The sequence below is a fragment of the Phymastichus coffea genome, unplaced genomic scaffold (assembly GCF_024137745.1).
Source record: "Phymastichus coffea isolate CEN01 unplaced genomic scaffold, Cenicafe_Pcof_1.1 PCOF00062, whole genome shotgun sequence".
Classification (NCBI taxonomy): domain Eukaryota; kingdom Metazoa; phylum Arthropoda; class Insecta; order Hymenoptera; family Eulophidae; genus Phymastichus; species Phymastichus coffea.
In genome coordinates this window covers 61,529-81,152 of record NW_026706873.1, presented here as the reverse complement: position 1 = coordinate 81,152, position 19,624 = coordinate 61,529, and the positions used below count along the sequence as shown (strand labels likewise).

The 19,624-nt window shown below is 37.9% G+C and overlaps 2 protein-coding genes across 6 annotated transcripts; one reads left to right on the top strand and one right to left on the bottom strand.

Moving 5' to 3' along the window:
* Nucleotides 1-824: 824 nt before the first annotated feature.
* Nucleotides 825-9,658, bottom strand: LOC131666938 (dnaJ homolog subfamily C member 5). 4 transcript variants are annotated; one of them, XM_058940040.1, is made up of 8 exons: nucleotides 9,354-9,658; nucleotides 8,649-8,787; nucleotides 8,435-8,587; nucleotides 8,212-8,343; nucleotides 5,853-5,903; nucleotides 5,350-5,415; nucleotides 4,508-4,670; nucleotides 825-3,177 (listed from the first exon to the last, which is right to left on the bottom strand). In XM_058940040.1, the coding sequence occupies exons 1-8, from the start codon at nucleotides 9,371-9,373 to the stop codon at nucleotides 3,122-3,124; spliced, it is 780 nt and encodes a 259-aa protein (XP_058796023.1). In that variant the 5' UTR covers nucleotides 9,374-9,658; the 3' UTR covers nucleotides 825-3,121. The 4 variants fall into 4 exon arrangements, with proteins under 4 accessions (XP_058796023.1, XP_058796024.1, XP_058796026.1 ...); XM_058940041.1 differs by lacking the exon at nucleotides 5,350-5,415; XM_058940043.1 differs by lacking the exons at nucleotides 5,350-5,415; nucleotides 5,853-5,903.
* Nucleotides 9,659-10,843: 1,185 nt separating this feature from the next.
* LOC131666931 (BTB/POZ domain-containing protein KCTD9) lies at nucleotides 10,844-18,358 on the top strand. Of its 2 annotated transcripts, none has more exons than XM_058940032.1 (8): nucleotides 10,844-10,933; nucleotides 11,158-11,602; nucleotides 11,939-12,060; nucleotides 12,154-12,333; nucleotides 12,488-12,648; nucleotides 12,746-12,972; nucleotides 13,892-14,221; nucleotides 16,862-18,358. In XM_058940032.1, the coding sequence occupies exons 2-8, from the start codon at nucleotides 11,555-11,557 to the stop codon at nucleotides 16,976-16,978; spliced, it is 1,185 nt and encodes a 394-aa protein (XP_058796015.1). In that variant the 5' UTR covers nucleotides 10,844-10,933; nucleotides 11,158-11,554; the 3' UTR covers nucleotides 16,979-18,358. The 2 variants fall into 2 exon arrangements, with proteins under 2 accessions (XP_058796015.1, XP_058796014.1); XM_058940031.1 differs by having other exon boundaries at nucleotides 12,476-12,648.
* Nucleotides 18,359-19,624: the final 1,266 nt, after the last annotated feature.

The following is a 19,624-nucleotide window of genomic DNA, read 5'->3' as shown; positions in this document are numbered from 1 at the left end:
GCAGGCGGCATTCGGTATTTACGGCGATCGGCGCGATATCGACCGCGTAGGAAGCTCGTGCGCGGCGACAGCTGTACGCCCGGTGGCCGCGAGAGAAACGAGGGCTTTATCTTTTTGTCTATCCTCTTTTGTGTTGCCGCGATCTCCATGCGCTCGGCGAGTCGGCTGCGAGCGATACGGGGCAATCGATCCGCGCGCGCGCGCGCAGGAAGCATTTGGCAATTGATTGTCGGTCTCCGCCGGCCGCGACGGGAATTCGCAAGCTTATAATTGATAATTCGACGACGCCGACGGCAACTCGCTCTTGCGTGTCTCCGCTGACGAGCAGGAGAGTCGAGCGGAGGGCTCTTCTACGAAATAAGGGAGGCGCATCGCCGAAAGCCGCAGGTCCATTGTCGATGCCGATCACGCGGCGGGGCATCCTTGCCGAAGTGTGTCCTTGATCCCGCGCAGATATACCTGGTCCCCCTGGCCCCTCTTCGACGCGAAAGACACGAAAAGGGAGAAGGAGACAATGGCACGCGTGCTTCTTTCCAACTCCATAGTTGAGACGTCAGATGCGATCTGAATTTATTTACGACCTCCTGCCTTTTTATCGAGTTTTCAAAACACTCGGATGTAGGCCAGCTCGTTTCTTGTCCATTATATTACCGAGCGAAATAATGACCATTACTCTGCGTACGAATTATCTACAAACGGAGTTAACGAGTCTCTGGATTACAGGATGTTTCGTAAACTTCGTTTACCGTACAACCAACTTCGGGAAAAATAATAAAAGGAACAATGCATCTTTGAGTACAATTAATTAAACGAACACAAAGCCATTGGATGCAATCTAAATTTATTTACATTTTTTTTTCACTTGTCATACATTTCAGAGCCTTATAGTCACCGTTTAATGTGATAAATATCGTTTTTTTTCCATTCTCATAACATCACGCCCCGTGTTTTGGAGCGTTTCGATACATGACTTTTCCTTTTCACTTCAAGTATCTCTTTGATCGCGCATGAATATAATTATTATTTGAATAGCTAAGTTGTGGAATTCGGGCACGTGGCCGTGCAATTCTGTCAAGCATAGAATGAACAGTGTTCCAAGTGGATTTTCCGGAATTTGCCTTCTTGTCGAGCAGTTGTTCCAAACAAATAACCGTGCTGCTGTACGTAAATACGAGTAGAATATAATGGTCGACGGGGAATAAATGCGTATGCACAAATAAATCGATAACAACAGTAACGTTTGACAAAAATGACATACACGAACGATTTCATTAAACTCTCATTAAACTACAATAAATATATTTTTATCAACTTTGTAAACCCCAATAAAAATATATTCACTACCTATGAAAGTATTTTAACTCGTAGAGTTGGAAATGTGTATACAATTCGATTGTTTTCCTTTTCATTTTGAAATGCTGCCGGGCGCCAGCGAAATGGAATTGCAAGTAATTGAATCAATGCCAATGCCGTCGCGATTTCGGTCGGACAGGTGCCTCGTGCGCGAAGAACGCATTTCGTACGTTTGGAGGCACAATGGCTCGTTTCACGATGTACTCGGGCAAAGATAACACGCGCTGAGGAGAACCGACTCATCGGGTTAAATGAAAAATTGAGCGGCGCGAATTGTTAACAGCGTGCATCGGGAGCTCGTGGTAGTGCGTTACTAATTGCAGGAGATACGGAAATCGCGTTTCGGAGGGCGCGCTTTCAACCTAATTGCAAGCGTTGTATCGTTGAATATGTACACTTCGCACTTTCACATTTACAGAGCGATGCAAATCGATGGATCATGTTCCATTTGTCTGCTAGATTACGTTATTTCAATGCGTTTCAAGTAGGCAAAATTGAGTGCAAGCCAAGCGCGGCTTGCATTGGTGAAACTTATAGCTGAAGCGCATAGTTACGGCTACAAGATTTCATTTGTCTTGATTATTTGCAAAATCTCTTTCTATGTACCAATTTGAGTGAAATGGAAACGCTACTATTGTAATTGTACAGTTATTTATAAAAAGGTTTTTTTTCTTCAAGTACTTTTTTATGTCCTTTGCTTTGTGTCACTTCACAGCACTGTGTCAGTGTGTGTATGCGTGTATGTGTGAATTGTAAGTGTACTACTCATTTCTAATACATATACATATTAACGCATTACAGAAGTATTCGTTACGCAATTTTTCATCAGAGCCAAGGTTGATGCCCTCGGAAACAGATACAGATGTTCGGCAAATGTCAGAATAATTACGGCGATACATATGAAAAGAATAGAATCTGAGCCGAAAAGGTAGAAATCTACCTCGTTACTCGCTGCGAGCACAGTAGAAATCAACGGCTATTGGCTTTGAAACGAACATTACGATTTGCTTTCTTTACGAGGAAATCGACGATATTTCTTAACGATTGCAAGTCGTTACACTCAGAGGTAAGTGAATTCAAATTTTACAGGAATTCGCAAATGTAAGATTATACTACGTAATATTTGATGCACGAGTACATATTTCTCTCGAAAATCGACATTCAAGAGATTCTTCGAACGGAAATACAATAGACAAATCTTTAAATTTCAATAGTTCGTTCATCGTGGACGTGGTCGCTGAGCAAAACGTAAAACAGAAAAAAAAAAAAAAAATAGAAGTAGGGCACGGCGAAGTCTCGTACTTGAACGTGATTATAACCGGAGATCCCGAGGCGCAGACAGCTCCTCGAGCGCAAGTTCGCAGATAGCGTAGGCGTCATGTGTCTCGCGCGATAATTACAAATCGCTATCGCCGCGGCCGCCGGTGTAAGGTGTCTCGGAGGAAAGGTAATATCTTCCTCGGCGTTCTTCGCGACGTTGACGCGCGCGCGGCCAAATCGAGTATCAATTTAACACGTTGTTTTTGGAATCGTTCACTCGACACCAGCGCGTCCTCGTCGAGATCGTTGCCGATGATTGTTGAGTACGATATAACGGGCGGGGAGGGGGAAAAAAAAGGGAGACGAGCTATCTAGAGGTCTGACTCTTGGTTCAGCACTTCCATTCTTTGTTCACGTTAAATTATGAATATAATGCTCGCGCGACTGCGTCCATTCTTCCTTTTGCAGATGCTGCTTCCTCGACGTCTCAAGAACTTGGGCTCGCTGACTACCACTTGCCGGCGCTGCTTGTCATGTCGGGATTTGCGAATGGATTTGTTGACGCTTTTGAAATTAAATAATTTGTCATGAGAGCTGTTTGACGAGAACTCATCTAATGCAATATCTGCGTAATGATGCATCAACGCGACTATGAGGATGTAGTTTTAGCCGTGTCTGGCTTTTCAATGAGTGTTTCTCGATAATGGACTGTTCCAGTTAAAGACCAATGGGAGGAGGCGCAGCCAGCTTCGTTTCCCTCTGTGAGAATCTCCGCGGAGCGTTGCAGTGCTAAATGACGTCAAAAGTGGAAAGTGAATCGGTTCTTTTTTAGAAAATTCGTTACTCAGCGAATTCCTACACGTTAGTTGTTTTGCCGGGCGCTATTGTTACCGTCGATCCCCGTCGTCTCGGAAAAGAATAAGCTAGCTACCAAAAAAACTAATTCCCTCGCATCGCCGTGCTTTTAGCGCACTCACGCTCGTGCAATCAAGTCACCGGTCGTCCTCGTCAATTTTCATCGTTTCCGAATCGCATTGGCGCGATGCACTGGGCTACAGCTTACGCGAATGCGAAAATTAAGCTTCAATAATTTGGCTTGTAAGCGCCTTCGCTTCAAAGTTTCAGTATAAGGCAAGTTCACGTTGCCTTGGTATAAATATTACATCGAGACGACTGGCTGTTCACCGCCCTTTCATTTTTAAGCTGGAATAGTTCATGTCTGAAATTTGGCCAAACTACATCCTTGCAACTATATTCTCTGACGGGTAACCAAAGTAAAATAAGCAATAAAACAACGAAATAATAGAGGTGCCAACAATTTTTGTTTAATTTAAGCAAGCATTAACTTACATTTCAAATCACAAATAAAACGATAGGGCGTAAAATACCAATCAGAAAAATAATAATTCATTAAAAACGAAAGAAAAATGACGTTATTATACACGTTACTATGCACTCGGCTAAGATGACATATGAACAATCATGAAGTTCATAACTGAAAATAAACGTTGGTAAGCTCGAGGACACTAAACACTTCACCTCGGTTGATGAAGGCGTTTACGTCCTCGCTTCTAAATGGCGAATTTCATTACAAAATACTGATGAATGACGATTCTAAATCAATACAGCGATCACAATGGCGGAAAAAACTTTCACGAGGTCTCGTCAATATCAAAGAAAGCAAGTCACAGCGTTAGCCTCTATAAAAAACGATTTTCTCGCAAATATCCTACTTACTCAAATGAAAAAAGAAGATTAGAAAAAGAGAAACATAAATTATGTACAATATTTAGAAAAAGAAGGGAAAGGAAAATAGAATAAGAGGAGAAAAGGAGCTAGTAGATAACATTCACATGCTCGTCTTGACAACGTGTTCAAGAGCTTGAAGAAATACCGGGGGTGTAGACGGGCTGCGATCCCCGGTTGAGGTTGGTGTTCTCGTCAGCCTGAGGTGGCGGCATCGCGAACACCATCGGCTGCGCACCCGGCCCCTGCGATGCGTTGCTCTGCGGTTGAGTCGTTATCAAGTCCGGGTCACTCTCCTCCCCCTCCTCCTCCTGTTTCGCCCGAAAAAAAATACGTACGTGACCAGGTTAATATCGACTTGAGAATGGAGAATAAGTTCGAGTGGAGAAACGTGAGACAGACGTTCGTTTGACAAAAGGACTCCACAACTTTCGGATTCGGCCTAGACCTGGTTATATCGTACACACACATAAATATACTTCACGGTTGTCACGCTTAAGGAGCTTCGGCTCTTTTATAATTACGGGCGGGGCGTGCGAAAATTGATGTTGCTCTCGTGTTACGTGTATGTATATGTAATACGTAGGTGCTCGCTTGCTCGCGCCAAGTGTCATAAAGTGCTCGGTTCCTTCTGCTCCTTTCTTTTTCCCATGACGGCAAGCGAAAAAAAAAAGTTTTTCGTTTTCTTTAGCATTCCATTATTTTTAGTTCGCCGATAAATGAATCTTATGAGAGTTCCACGTTCTCCAAGAATAATTGACGTTATTAAATTTGGAAAGCAATGATTGATGTTCTCACAATTGAATTAAAGGCCACTCGCCGGAAATCACGAAGATGTCACTCGAACAACAGAGAAAACGAGCTGTGCAGCAGGCTTCGATAAAGTTAGTCACAAGGAAAGCAGGCACACGCATTTATGTGAGCTATCGATTAAAAGCACACGTGTCGTGCGTACGACGGTGTGTCCACAGACAGAGTTTGCGCTCTTACGTGCGGAGATCGGCTTGGCGACATGTCAGTATCGCGTGACGACCACGTAATCATGCGTTGGTTAGACTGAAAAAGCATATGTCAATACTGAATCTCGATGGCAGGGGTTAGGTTTAGTTATCGATTTTCTTTGGCGAAACTCGCTCGTGCACGAGTGTGTGCGCGTTTAAAGCTGCGTGCAATCGTTGTAGCTGTGCGTAGGCTATACCGCGAGGATTATTCGCACGATCAGATCTGGATTCTATTTTTGGACTTACCCATATATATCGAAAGCAAACATTGGACAATCTTTAGTAAACTGGTCGAACTTTAACACATGTGAAATTAAAATCGATTCTGAATGGTCAAATAAATACTTTGCAAGAAACCAAAAATCAATGTAAAGTAAAATAGCAACGGAATTTCCAATGAAAAGAGAAAGATTAAAAATCATGGAATGGATTGTACATGCAAACGAAAGTTAATCAAAGCGAAAAGATGGATGCATATAAAAACTTACGAACACTTTGCGGTTGATTTGTTATAACTTCGCCTTCCGGATTATTCTGGTCCCGCTATAATACAACAACAACATAAACAAAACTGCTAGTCTATATGAATTTGGTCAAAATCGGCTCGGCATGCTTGGCATTGACGACTGGTCCTGAACCTTTCTTTACCATCACTTTCGATTGCAAAAATTAATTTATACAATGATTGTGAATGTGAGAACTGACTATCTAGTGAAAGATTCTTTTTTTATGCAAATCAAAATAATAAAGATGACTGCCTATTGTAATCAGTGCCAAGGTGATAAAGTAATGCTTGATAAATTGAATGACTCAGTGCCAAGAATGCATTGCCAGAAATAATGAATTACATTACGGATATATATGAATTTCTCTAGGTTACATTATTCATTAGATTATGAAATTACTCTCAATGTCAAATGGTACTTTAAATTTTCATGTAAATTTCATGGAAAACTATAGCAAGAAAAATCGACTTTTGTAAAGCCGGACAATTATTGACGCAGTGGTTTATCAACAGTTATCTACAGAAATTAAGGTGGATGAGGCACGAGGATTGGAATTTCGTTTTGCGCATTTAGCGATAGTCACGTCGCTTTTTGGTTGCTGAGGCACGGAGAATCGCGAGCGCACTCCCGATATAAAATTCAAACAGAGCTCGCGTAATAAACCGACATTTCGCGGGGCTCTTGAATTAGAAAGTTCTCCCTCGCCTCGAGATTTATTAAACCTTCAATTTGAAAATTCTCTTGACGTTATTACTTTTAGTTTTATCTTATCTGTGACTCTAAAAATAGATCACTCAATTGTTTAGAAAGAAAACAAGTGCAGAAACGTGAAGCGCTAGCACACTTATTTATCTTTTGTACATGGATGTTCAACATCGAGAGAATGTTGAAATATAAGATATATAATTTAGGAAAAAACTTAGCGTGACATTAAAGAGTACAGAGTGCTTTTAATGGTACGACACGAAACGACATAAGCGTTTTCTGTGAAGGTCGTGTTACACGAAAAAGTAGGAAAACGATCAATATATGCTTCATGACGGTTGGCACAATAAACACGTGTACCGAGTGCCAGTATGCGTACACGCTCGTTTATAAAAATGTGGCAAATCATCAAATTGCCTCATTTCGCAGTAAGTAATAGCGGTGTATGTTCCTATTGTTTTTGTCTTAACAGTGCAAAATTATAATTAATGAAAACTGAAAATTCATAAGTAAACAATGAAGAAAACAAATTGTAAATAAAAATAAATGAAATGAAAATTAACGTGTTGAAAAAAAAATTTTTTAATGGTGATGAGCATGAAGAGATGAAAGAGCGACAGAGCACAACCATGCTTGTTAATTTTGCAGGCAGATTAGAACAACGGTATTGCTAGCGAATGGCAGACTAGGCGCGCGTTACTCACCAATTAAAGTAGTCTTATGGGATTTGCGAGTGCATATTTAATTCTAAAACTATGCCCACTACGGTGAGCTTTAGTAGCAAAAACTGGTATAGCTCTATAAATGTGTTTATTGTATAGAATATATATTACGATCGATGTTCGCTGTAGCTGTCAATTTTAACACGCTCGACAGAAACAGTTAATAATTTCCACGTGATGCATGCAAAAACTGAGTTTGAGTCTGAGTGCGATGTGAAAAGTATTATTAAAAGTTTTTTTCTTTCAATGACTTCTTATCGAGAGGCTTGATTTATCGTTTTTTAATATTTGACATGATGTTTAGAGCTAATAGGAATCCATTAGTGATTCTTATATGAAACGATAAAAATCTAACCAGCATGCATAGTCGTAAAAAAATCGGTGTAATAAACGAAGAATTCATTTACAAATATACAGACCTCCACCAACATTGGCGCACGTTAAAGATGAATCCCTTTGAAGTGACTTTGATTGATATATTGAAATAATATAACATTTAATAAACCGGACGTGTCATGCAAATATGATTTTCCTAGCAGATGTAATTGTGCTAACATCAATTTACCTGTATAAGTATAATAATGACTACGACGTTATATCTTTTACAAAATAAATATTAACCTACATTTTTCGCTATCTACAATTCACTAATTTACTTATCAATTTTTTTCAATTTTATTTATCATTTGAGATTGATTTTTATATTTATTACTTGCATATAAAGCTCTATTCTGCAGTGCAAAACGGAAACGAAATTAAAATAATGTGCCATCAGCTACCAGATAGAAAAACAAAACTTAAGGGAATAAACAAAATAGTAGGATTACTTGTTTTGAAAAACAAGACGTTTCTTGTAAAGCTGTGTAAAAACTTTCACATATTGAATAATAAAATATGAATAATAAATAAAATTCAAACCTGGAGATTGTGATACCCTGTGGAGTCTTCTGGAGGTGTAGGTTTGCACTTGCCACAGCAAAAATTACAGCAGCAGCAGAAACAGCAACAGCAGTAGCAGCCAGTAATAATACCACAGAAAAGGAAGAACATCTAAAATTCAAAGAAATAGTAATCAGTATACTTGCAATTCTGAAAAGAGTAATGTAACATCTGGTTTATCATGTGTAAGCATTAAGTATACCCTTGTCCATTTAGAAGTGATGACAAAGTACGCATTGACATTTTCTTCTCCAATCTGCTCTGCCACATACAGTCCAAGTGACCCATAGTTGTCATATATATTACGTTTGGTCAGATCAGATAATACATTCTTTGCCCTTGCAAGTTCCTTGAACTGAAATACAAGTGAATATTAGCAAATAATCTTCTTAAAGTTAATTAATTAATCAATATACCTTTTCAGCAGCTTCTGGATTATTAGGATTTTTGTCAGGATGATATTTAAGAGCTAATTTCCTATAATTTTTTTTTATATCATCAGGTGTGGCAGTTTTTGGCAATTCTAGAATGACATACAGGGAATCCCCCGATGTACTAAAAATCAAAATTATTTCAATAATAAAAGCTATGGTTTCATGTACAGTATAATATTAATTTCAATAGTAATAAGATTGCAGATAAGTTCTTAAAATCAATGAGTCAACTGCTGATAATATTGAGACAGACTTGTGGTAATATTAGAGGCAGTCTGTAAAATCAAACATTCAAAATGTATCAAATGACTATGTTTAGCGAATGCACAAATCGCACAAAACAATATAATCAGAGGCATGTAAACTAAAAATAATAATGAATATGTGATTACTGCCATTATAACGCAGAAAAGTTATCGAGAGCGATCGTTCAAAATATCGACTCACGTCTAGTTCGGTCATAAAAGTGCGGTTACAGTTTCGCATGCAAATGACATAAAAGTGCAAGTTGATACAGTGTCTCCTCGAGAGATCGAACGAATGAAAAAAAAAAGGAGCAGACAACTGCCCACTTGCGTGCCCATGCGCGAATAAGAAAATGGACGAAAGAAAACTTGAACGTGCGGGGCGGAGCCGTTGCCGTCGATGTTGAAAGTGAAGGTCAGATTGGTCGATCGGAGTACTCACGACAATTTTCTCCTATCCATGCCGCTGCTGGGCTGCTGCTGGGGTTGACGTGGGCCGGGGCCCGCAGGCGTCTGCCCAACAGTCGGCTGCCCTATGGACGTCGTGGTGGCGGTTATTCTCTCGCACTTTCAAGTCAAATGATATCTTGTCTCCGTTGACGATGTTTGCCGTTGGTTCGTTGATTTACGAATTGTTAGGTTACGCGGACATTGCACTACGACAATTTGTAAAGACGAGGGATGACACACGGTGCGACGAGTCTGTACGAAAAAACGTCGCAACGGGTACCTGCACCTCCACGCACTCACGCGCCACTACCGCCAACGGTCCATTCAATATTTTAGTTGGGAAAAGAGACAAGGATGTCGCCACCAGATGGTATGTGGCGCTGACGGCTCATTTCCCGCGGAAATTTACTATTATTCCAGAATTTCTTCTACTTTGTTACTCTCAAAATGTTTAGTGTATTTCAAGTGCTTTATTTTCTGTCAATATTTGGAAGTTACAAATTTTATATGAATTATTTTGTCTATCATCGTTTCTAATAAATGAACACTTCAATAATAGATTATTTTTCTTTAAGTATCTAGTTTGAACCTAGATTAAATTGTTTTGTATTTATAAATATTTATGTTGGGAGTAGATTCTGATTCAGTGAGAGGATATTTCGTAAATTTTATATGTGTAATGCTCAATGTAATGCATGGGTGTTTTGTTATAGTGTTTTAAATTCAGCAACTTTATTACTTGTGAAGTTACCCCATTGGTTTGCCATTTTTGTAATTTTATTAAGTTCTTCCTTTGTTACAGAATCGGAGTTTACGTTGTTCTATACAAAATTGTAAGCATTATTGTAAGGGTTTTTTAAGCGTTAACACTGAAATTAAAATTTTTTAGCAACTTTTTTAGCCTCAAATATTTCCGGAAGATTTTATTTCTCGCTTAATTTTGTATATATATAATAAATTGTTTGATTATAATTGATTATATTACAAAAAAATTGTTGGTGACTAGTGCAAGGTTGCGCAAAAAAAATGAGAGAATGAAAAAAAATTTAATAATGAGCAATTGCTATTGTTAGTAATAACAATAATTTTAACTATTGTTAGTACAGAATTGGAACAAAGCGAAACAGCGGACTGTAGCAAAATACCGCGTTGTTTTTTGATTCTCGAATCTAATTTGGAGAGAGCCTTATAGAATCAGCAAAATAAACACGAGACACGGAGTACCAGGGGCCTATTCTGAAAAAAATTTTGTGGTAAATCAGTTTGTCACTTCAGTTTACCACAGAATTAATCACTTTAGATGTGATAAATGCTTATGACATGTGCTAAAATTTTTTTTCAGAATAGGCCCCGTGCTAAAATTTTTTTTCAGAATAGGCCCCCAGTGTATATAGTGCTGGGCCGAATGAAATAGATCGTTTCGAGATCGCTTCTTGACTGCCTTCAGGTCGTCCACTTTAACTCCCATTTTGTATAAGGTCTGTTCAATTCGGCCCAGTATTAAATTAGTAATTGCGAGTAACAAAGTGTACTTAATCGAGTAACAAGTCCCATCGCATTTGCAGAAAATATGTACGTGTTGTGATTTGTATCGGCTAGAATTAATAGCTAAATGATAGTTTTTGTCTGATTTATAACTCTTAAAACGAAATACGTTTACCAATTTTCACTTGATTAATATTGAATAGTTGAAAATAAAATGTATTTTTGTTAATACATTTAATGAGATTATGTTTATAATCGCAAAATTAATTGAAACCATAAATTTACAAATTAAGTTTTTCTTTTTATTTCAGCTGGTCTGATAAGTGGCGCCATCCTAAGGTGTACTCCCACAACGAAAAAACAATTAACTTAAGTCAGCCTGTCAGCATTGTCAGCAAAGGAGATAACAAAGCAGCCAAGCTAAAGAGTAACAACGTAATTTCCAAATAGCATACTTCCGTTCTTGGTTCCATCACTTTCCATCTCCTTTTCAAGCAGTATGGAGTGGGTGAATCGTGGTCATGGAGATTATAGTCTCCATGATCCGGTTGTTGACCTATCATTATTATAATACCATGGGCTTCTACGTCGAATACGTATTATCTCCTTTTCCCCGCTTTTTGGGGTTATTATTACGTTTCTTCGACAATTTCAATAACGAACAATTGTTGACCACGGTGACTTATCAATTTTTATAACTACGACAAGATGAAGAGAATCGTTCTCTTTGTGAATGGCACCGACGTTAATGGAAAGGTGAGATTTGTTGTTTTTTATGATTTTTCATTGCGTCTTTTTGCATGTGAACACGTGGATGAGGTTTAACCTCCATGTGTTTAGCTTAAATCTATGAAATGATTTTGAATTATACAGTGTATAGTTATAAATTAAGTTTTTAATATTTATTTAACTTAATAAAATTGAGTAGTTAATTTTGAATAATTATTTGATTATAACATTCATAAGTATTTTTAGTATAATTTCTTAATATTCTAATTGATTGTTATTTAAAAAATTAGTTGAACTTGAAATTGAAAAAAAATTCAAAGTTTTGTTTCTAGGCTATTACTTATTTTCATAGTTTCTATACAGGTTTTTTTGGTTCCAAACTCATTAGACGAGTTACTCGTACAAGCCAGTGTGAAATTTAATATAAATGCTCAAAGGCTTTTTATCCATAATGGTGGTGAAGTGGATGACATCAGTTTAATTAGGTATAAATTTTATAAATGTTAAATATCGTGAGATTAATTGTACAAACAAGCATAATAAATTAAATTACATAAATTGTTATTTTTTTGTCACAGAGATAATGACATTTTGTATGTATCAAGTGGAGAAGACTTTGTCTTGATCAACAGATTAATTACAGATCAACAGCCATGTGACAAAAATTCTGAATGGATAATGCTTAATGTTGGAGGTAAATGCTTTTCAACTACGAGAAGCACATTGATTAATAATGAACCTACAAGTATGTTAGCAAGGTAATAAAATAAATACTAAAATTATTTCTAATATATTTTGGAAAATATAAGACATACAAATTCAGAAATTATCATATTTATCTATTCTTCAATTAAAAAAATAAGTTATTATTTGAAATATAATAGAATATTTTGATATTAGTATTTATTACAGGATGTTCAATAATAATGAAAAAAACAAATGGAATATGTTACCAAGTCAGCAGGATCATAATGGAGCATACCTGATTGATCGAAGTTCAACTTATTTCGAACCACTGTTGAATTATTTGAGGCATGGTCAGCTAATAATAGATCCAGGTTTAAATCCTGCTGGTATGTAAATTGAACTCTATCAATAATATAGTTATAAGTAAAAGGTAAAGCAAAAATGTAAGTTTACTTTAAATTTAATGTTTAACTTTATTTTTAGGTCTTTTAGAAGAAGCTAGATTTTTCAGGATAGAAGGAGCAGTTGAAATTTTAGAGGAAATGGTAAAAGAAGAAGATAAAAAGGATAGAGAAACTGTATTACTAACTAGAAGAGATGTTTTAAAAGCCTTAATGATTTCTCCAAGAAATTCAGAGTTGAGATTTCAAGGCGCAAATTTAGAAGGAGCTGACCTGTCAAGGTTGGATTTGAGGAACATCAATTTTAAGGTAGTTTATAATTTTACTAATGCATTTTATTTCGTCAACTCATCAGGTTTTGAATTCTCTTTTATATTTTTCTATAAAGTGTTATAAAAGCATAAATTCATCTTATTGGCTAGTGTTGATTCATAGAATTTCTAAATTTCTTGTCCAATTTTTATACATTTTCATAGACAGCAATTGCTTGATCACTTTTGTATTTTTATACTTAGAAACAGTGAAATTATTCGTGAAAAATTGTTACTGTTATAACTTGCGAACAATAGATTGAAATCGCTTATTTTAATATTACTTGTAATATACAAAATATAACGTGAGTAGCACTGAAATGGACTCTTTGATGTGCTATATTTATAACTAAATAGAACACATCGAAGACTCCGTTTCTTACATAATATTTTGTACACCGCTGGTCGGTAAATTGACTTTACACGGTGCCTTTGGGGAAGGCGAGGAGGTGAAAACAAAGTTACAACGTTGAAACTCGATATCGGGCGCGAAATTAGTCGATATGCCAAATTCACGTACAAGAGGCTTAGCAAGCCACAGAGTCGCTGCTAAACTATTTTGCGCGTAGGAAATTTGATGTCGTCCAAGCGGAAATGGAGTCGGCTTGCACGAGCTGTTGCTTTCTAAGCCCGATTAGCTTAGCTCATCTTTTATCGTGCTCACTCTCGTGTCTAGCCACCTCTCTGCTGGCCACCTGCCCGCTGTTAGCTTCATTTCATTCACGGTTAGTCCGCGCGCGATTTGCGATTTCAAAGGGAAAGCCTATTCGATCGACTATCTTTGAGTGTGATTTTCGTCAAATAATTAGCTGTTCGTTCCTTTTTCCGCCATATCAACTTCAGAGCCTGTAAGCTCTTATATTTGATAGCGTATTTGCGACATCAACTGTAATTACTAAACAATCTATCATCCTCAGTACGCGAACCTTCGTCGCTGTGACCTGTACGCAGCGAACCTGTCGGGCTGCTGCTTAGAGCGCGCGGACCTGTCAGATGCAAATATTGAGAATGCCCAGCTGGTTTGCGTGAAAATGCTGTGCGCCAATCTTGAAGGTGCCAACCTCACTTCCTGCAATTTCGAAGATCCCGGCGGTTTACCTGCCAATATGGAGGGCGTCAATCTCAAGAACGCTAATATGGAGGGTAGCAATATGTCTGCGGTTAATCTGAGGGTGGCCACCTTGAAAAATGCGATTCTAAAAAATTGCGTTTTGAGGTCGGCTGTACTTGCTGGCGCTGATCTCGAGGTAAGTGAAGTATTATTATTATTATTATTATTATTATTATTATTATTATTATTATTATTATTATTATTATTATTATTATTATTATTATTATTATTTTTCGTGGTTCCGTGACGAAATTGGTGCTTTAAATAATTTTTCACGGCAAATGATATCAAATAATCATTTGCAATACGAATGTACCGCGGATTTTCTAGAATATTCTTCGTTTTCTATTAATACCATGAATCTTTGATGCTTTCGTGAATGGAAATCAAAGCAACCATGGCGAGTTCGTCCTCGCTCGTTTTTTATATTTGCGAAAGAACGCACGAAGTGCGTACTTGCTCATGCACTTCTACCTTAATCTCTGATGAAACGGTAATATCGCTTCATGATCGGGCGCGAGCTGCTGACGTCAATGTCGTGCATTCACACAATCTTTTGGGCACGAGCTCGTGCATTAACTCGTCTATCTGCAGACGTTGCTGCGCGGTAAGCTCCACTATACTACGAGGGACGAGTGATATTAATTGTTCTGTGCGACAAAACGAGATTACAGTGGTTATCTCTTCGGCGCAGCCTCTTATTGACAGCACGTCCGTCTCCGGAATCAACGTAGCTGAAAAATTATAAACGAAGTCGGTACTTAAAGTACATTCTGCGTCGGTTCCCTTTACAATGAAGCAGTCGGTGCAATGTGTCACTCTGCCATTAGTAATAGGTATGTAGTTTTACGTTGCCCGTGATCGGCACTTTGTGTCCGACGAGAGCTTTAACGTCTAGGCGAATACATACGGACGCACTCGGCGATTTTAAGTCGCGGCAATCTGTGCGCCCACCGGGTCGAAAACAGTTTGTTACACTCCTGTGTCGTAAAATACTCGAAGGTTATAAGGACCGATATTGATGGTCAGCCACTAACGAGGACTGTTCGATAGTAGAGCATTTGCCACGTTATCTTCGCTCCCAATTGCATATCGGTTTCGCACGAGTTGTCCGAGTTGCACCGCAGTTGCGTTCCGCCCTTCGCTGATGGTATCGACGGTCTCGTCTCTAGTGGGACGGTAAGGTTATTTACCTGCCTCCTTCTCATTTTTTTTCGTTTTTGTTTGTTTTTTACCGAAGCGGACTATTGATTTTTCTGTAGCGAGTGCAAGGGCAATCCCAGCATAAAAGTTTACCGGCTACCGGGCCTGGATATTTTTCCTTATTTCTGCGGTTATTTGGAGCGATTATGTTTGTGCAGAGGCCTTGCTGCCAAATCGTCTCTGCCTCTTCTGCTGCTATCACGACCACGAGCTACTTGCTGCGGGGGCTCTGTTGTGGCAGTCGCAAAGGCGAGTGCGCAATCATTTTTTGACTCAATAAGATAAAAATTTGACCTTTTGGCGCACTCGTTTCCTTCTGAACTTCTTATCCAACAAGTCCTGGAAAATCATGGTCATACCAGTCTTGAGTAGTTAGCGAGTGCAGGTTTCCCTTTTTACTCGTAGCTTTCCAAGCAACTTCTGAGAGCAGATAGTTGTGCGGGAAGAGGCTCAACGTAGCTTTCCTCTGATTACTTGTCATGAGCCTGTTGGACCGTCGCACAGTAGTGGAAAGGTCATTAAGAAGGGCGTCGATGAATTCGTTACGTAGTTGTCTGATGACTTAAATGAAAATTCCCTGATATTTTCTCGTTGTTATAATCATACCAAATACCTAACAACTTGTTAGGATAAATGGCATACATAATTTTATATAAAAAAACCACATGTGTCGAATATACTTCAGATTGTGCAGCTCTTCAGTCATAAGAACTGCTGAAAGAATCTTTGTACGTTTACTAGTTGATCTCCTTAGATTGGTATTATTTTAAATCCCGACTTTTCAGATGCACTTTCGTATACGAATACTTTCCCGTAAACACCTTCGTTGTATAACGGGTTGTTTGCTCGTGGTAAAACGTGGATAATTCTTTGATATAAATAATTACGGGAATAGAGAGGAATACCCTGCAGCTCATTGTCGAGTCAAAACTCGACTGAATATCGGCGGTCACCAAAATTAAATAGAGGGACAATAAAAAAAGTAAAAACGAATTTCGTCGACATAAGAAAGGTAGAATAGAAAAGGTACAGCCCTCGCTGTGAGAAAGGTAAGCTGCAGCGAAAGCTAGATAGAGAGCGAGACATTCAGTGGATACTTACCTGCAAATAGCTAGGCCTCGAAGATGCGAGCTCGTACGCGCTTACTCGCAGGTGCTGATCTTGCTGTCAGTACACGACGCACCAACACTGGTGTGCAGTTAATATAGTGTTAATCACCTCGTCAAGGCAAAAAGTATATCCATATTTTTATAACGAATAAGCTGTTACTTGTTATAAAACATTCATTATTATTGCAAAAAGGATCATTGATAATAGATCCGGTTACGTTTTTATCTTGTATAGCTTACCATTATATGATTCGATTTGAACTTAATAAAGAAAAATACACTAATATCTTTTCCTACGGTACATATTAAATGAAAATATAAATCTACGCCATAAATCGTAAAAAAAATGTTATCCAAGCACGAACGTCATGCAACAGTGAATAACGTAAAGAACAGCATAATCCTATGAGCGTAATTGAAAATAGAAGTTGCAGTATAAATAGAATATTTCTTATGCATTGCAGAACTGTGACTTGTCTGGCTCGGATCTTCACGAGGCGAATCTGCGCGGTGCGAATCTCAAAGATGCTGCGTTCGAGTTGATGCTCACACCACTTCACATGTCGCAGACGATACGGTGAGCTTATATCGACGACTCGCTTTCATTATTTGTATGAACTCAATATGAATGTGAGAGGATGATAAGTCTGGACTTATTTATCATATGTATGCGGAAGCTTGTGGTTATGATTTTTTATATTTTGTAACGACGTATGACTACTTTCTATGGTTATGGTGTAACAAAATTACGAATACAATTTTAACAGATAAATACGCACTAATGCACAGAATCCTTAAATGCATTCGTAGTTATATTTATTAAATGGAAATTTGATTTTTCGAAAGAAATATTTTGAAAAAATATTTTTATTTAGATTAAAAACCACGTAAATATGATTAATTTATATAAATTGATTTATTTGAATATAATAATAAATGAACAATAATAAATTCAAAACTTGAAATATTTGTATTGTTGCAATAGGTATTAAAACTAATACTGTCACGGGTTACATAAACCCGAAACGTTCAATTAGCGTCAGCACGTTGCATTACAAAGCGCTTATACACCGCGATAGCACATGTTTCTCACCACGGTTACTTAAGGAGCGCAGCGGGGCAAAGTAATCGCTAATTAAGATGTAATTGTAGAGCATGGCAACCAAGATTTATTAGCATTCATTGTCGAGAAAAGAAACTATTGTTAGTTTGAATTGAGGACACTGGATTTTCTTTTGGTACGTTGGCATCTGTCTCTTGTGTCTTAACTGGTATATAATGGGGTATCTGCATTGGCATAGGAACTCTACTTATTTCTTCTTGGGATTTTTCATTTTCTTTCTGCATTGAATGGCCTAGGTGGATAAGGAAAGTTGTGAGACTATTCCATATGGCACCAAAAAGTTAATAGGACCACCCATAAATACTATGTAAAGCCATACCATTGATAAAGATTTCTATGACCTGTGACGTCGGGGTCACTCTCAGGTACGCTTGGAGTAAGTGTAAACTCAGGGTTGCTCTGATTTGGCTAGTGTGTAACACATAAGCCGGGACGAGCAATATTGTTGCGTTGAGAAAACTGTATGCTAACGGGGAATGTAATAACCAAATGTTATTACGAACACACCAGACTCACGCTTAATGTGTTCATAAGGGACTTTAATGGAAATTCACCAGACTCACGCTTAATGAATTTCCAAAAGAAAGGCGGATTGCTTAAAGAAAGAAAAGGATAGCCAGATTTAAGATTTTACTTGCTTTTATTTTATCAAATCAGTTATTAGTAAAGTTGCGTTCTCTCTGCTCTTTGGCCTCTTTCTCTCTCTATATGCTCTGAATATACTTGGGTGATTTTTCTTCTTTGATGCTTCCTCCGGGACTCTCTCACTGGTAATTACTTTTTATTAGGGACTTCCTGGTGCTCACTCCGCACTTACTCTATCTGACTCTAACTTACTCTCCAGCCTTGTACAGAGCTTTTTATAAGCCGTGGGTGGTTGGGTGGAAATCCCTTTCCTTTTTAATAAAGGATAAATAAATAAATAAATTTTTTAATAAAGGCATCGGCAATAGAGCTAGAGGTAGTGTCATACAAAGGTACAGCAAGACAGAATTTACTTAGGTGATCTTGTAGTGTCAAAATATATTCGCACCCTTTAGGGGTTCTTTTTAGCGGTCCTACTATATCCATCGCTATTTTATCGAAAACCGAGGCACACGTGTCTGTTATTATCATGGGTTGTTTTGTTTGTAAGCGGGTGAGCTTTTTAAGCTGGCACTCAAGACATTGTTGGATACGTCGTTGGATATCATCTTTTAAGTTTTCCCAGTAATATTGTTGTCGTATACGATAAAACGTTTTCGAGACATCGCGGTGGCCACCTACAGGAGATTTATGCAATTCGTAAAAGATTTCATCTCGTTTTTCTTTGGGCACGTACTTTATGGTTCCTAAACAGATTATAATTTTAATCCCGGTTCTATGAAATATTTCATCGATTAGGTTTATGCACTCTATCCATTGTAAATTCGCTATAGATTCTGATTTAGCAATACAAATCTCTGTTTGGCCCAAACTAATTAGCAAGTCTTTCAAAATATTTAAAGTATACCGGATATTCTCCCTAATTTGAGTTAAGGATTCAGGATTTTCGTCTCGTATACATAAACCAAACTGGTAATATTTTTTATTTTTTTTATTTTTTTGGACTTCGCCGACTTTCAAGGTTTCATTTAACACTAGTTTGTGATATTTAATCAACTCGCGCGCTCCTTCATCGCAAGGTTGCCCATTTGAGCTTATAAAATAAAGTACATTATTGTTACAATTATGTAAAGGATCACGGATTTTTACAATATTTCTATTCATATTATAAAATAGTTCATCTGAGTCGCAGGATTCATCGGAACTATTATCTTCTTCATTCGCGATTTCTGTATCCTCTGTTGTATCTGTGTTTTCTCGATTCAAGTTTTTAAGTGAGAGATATACAGTCAACCAGGAGTCATATGCTGTGCTATGGGGTACAGAAAGGGTAAGAGCTCTAAATAATTCAAGTAATTCATTATCTATTTCCATGCAAAGTATTGCATTCATAAACCGGCCCATAACGGGAATATCTGAAACGATCATTTGACTATGAACTAAAAATCCATATTTATGCAACAAATCGGAGAAAATTGCGCTCGGTTCAGAAACGCTTCCGAGATATTCAATATGATTT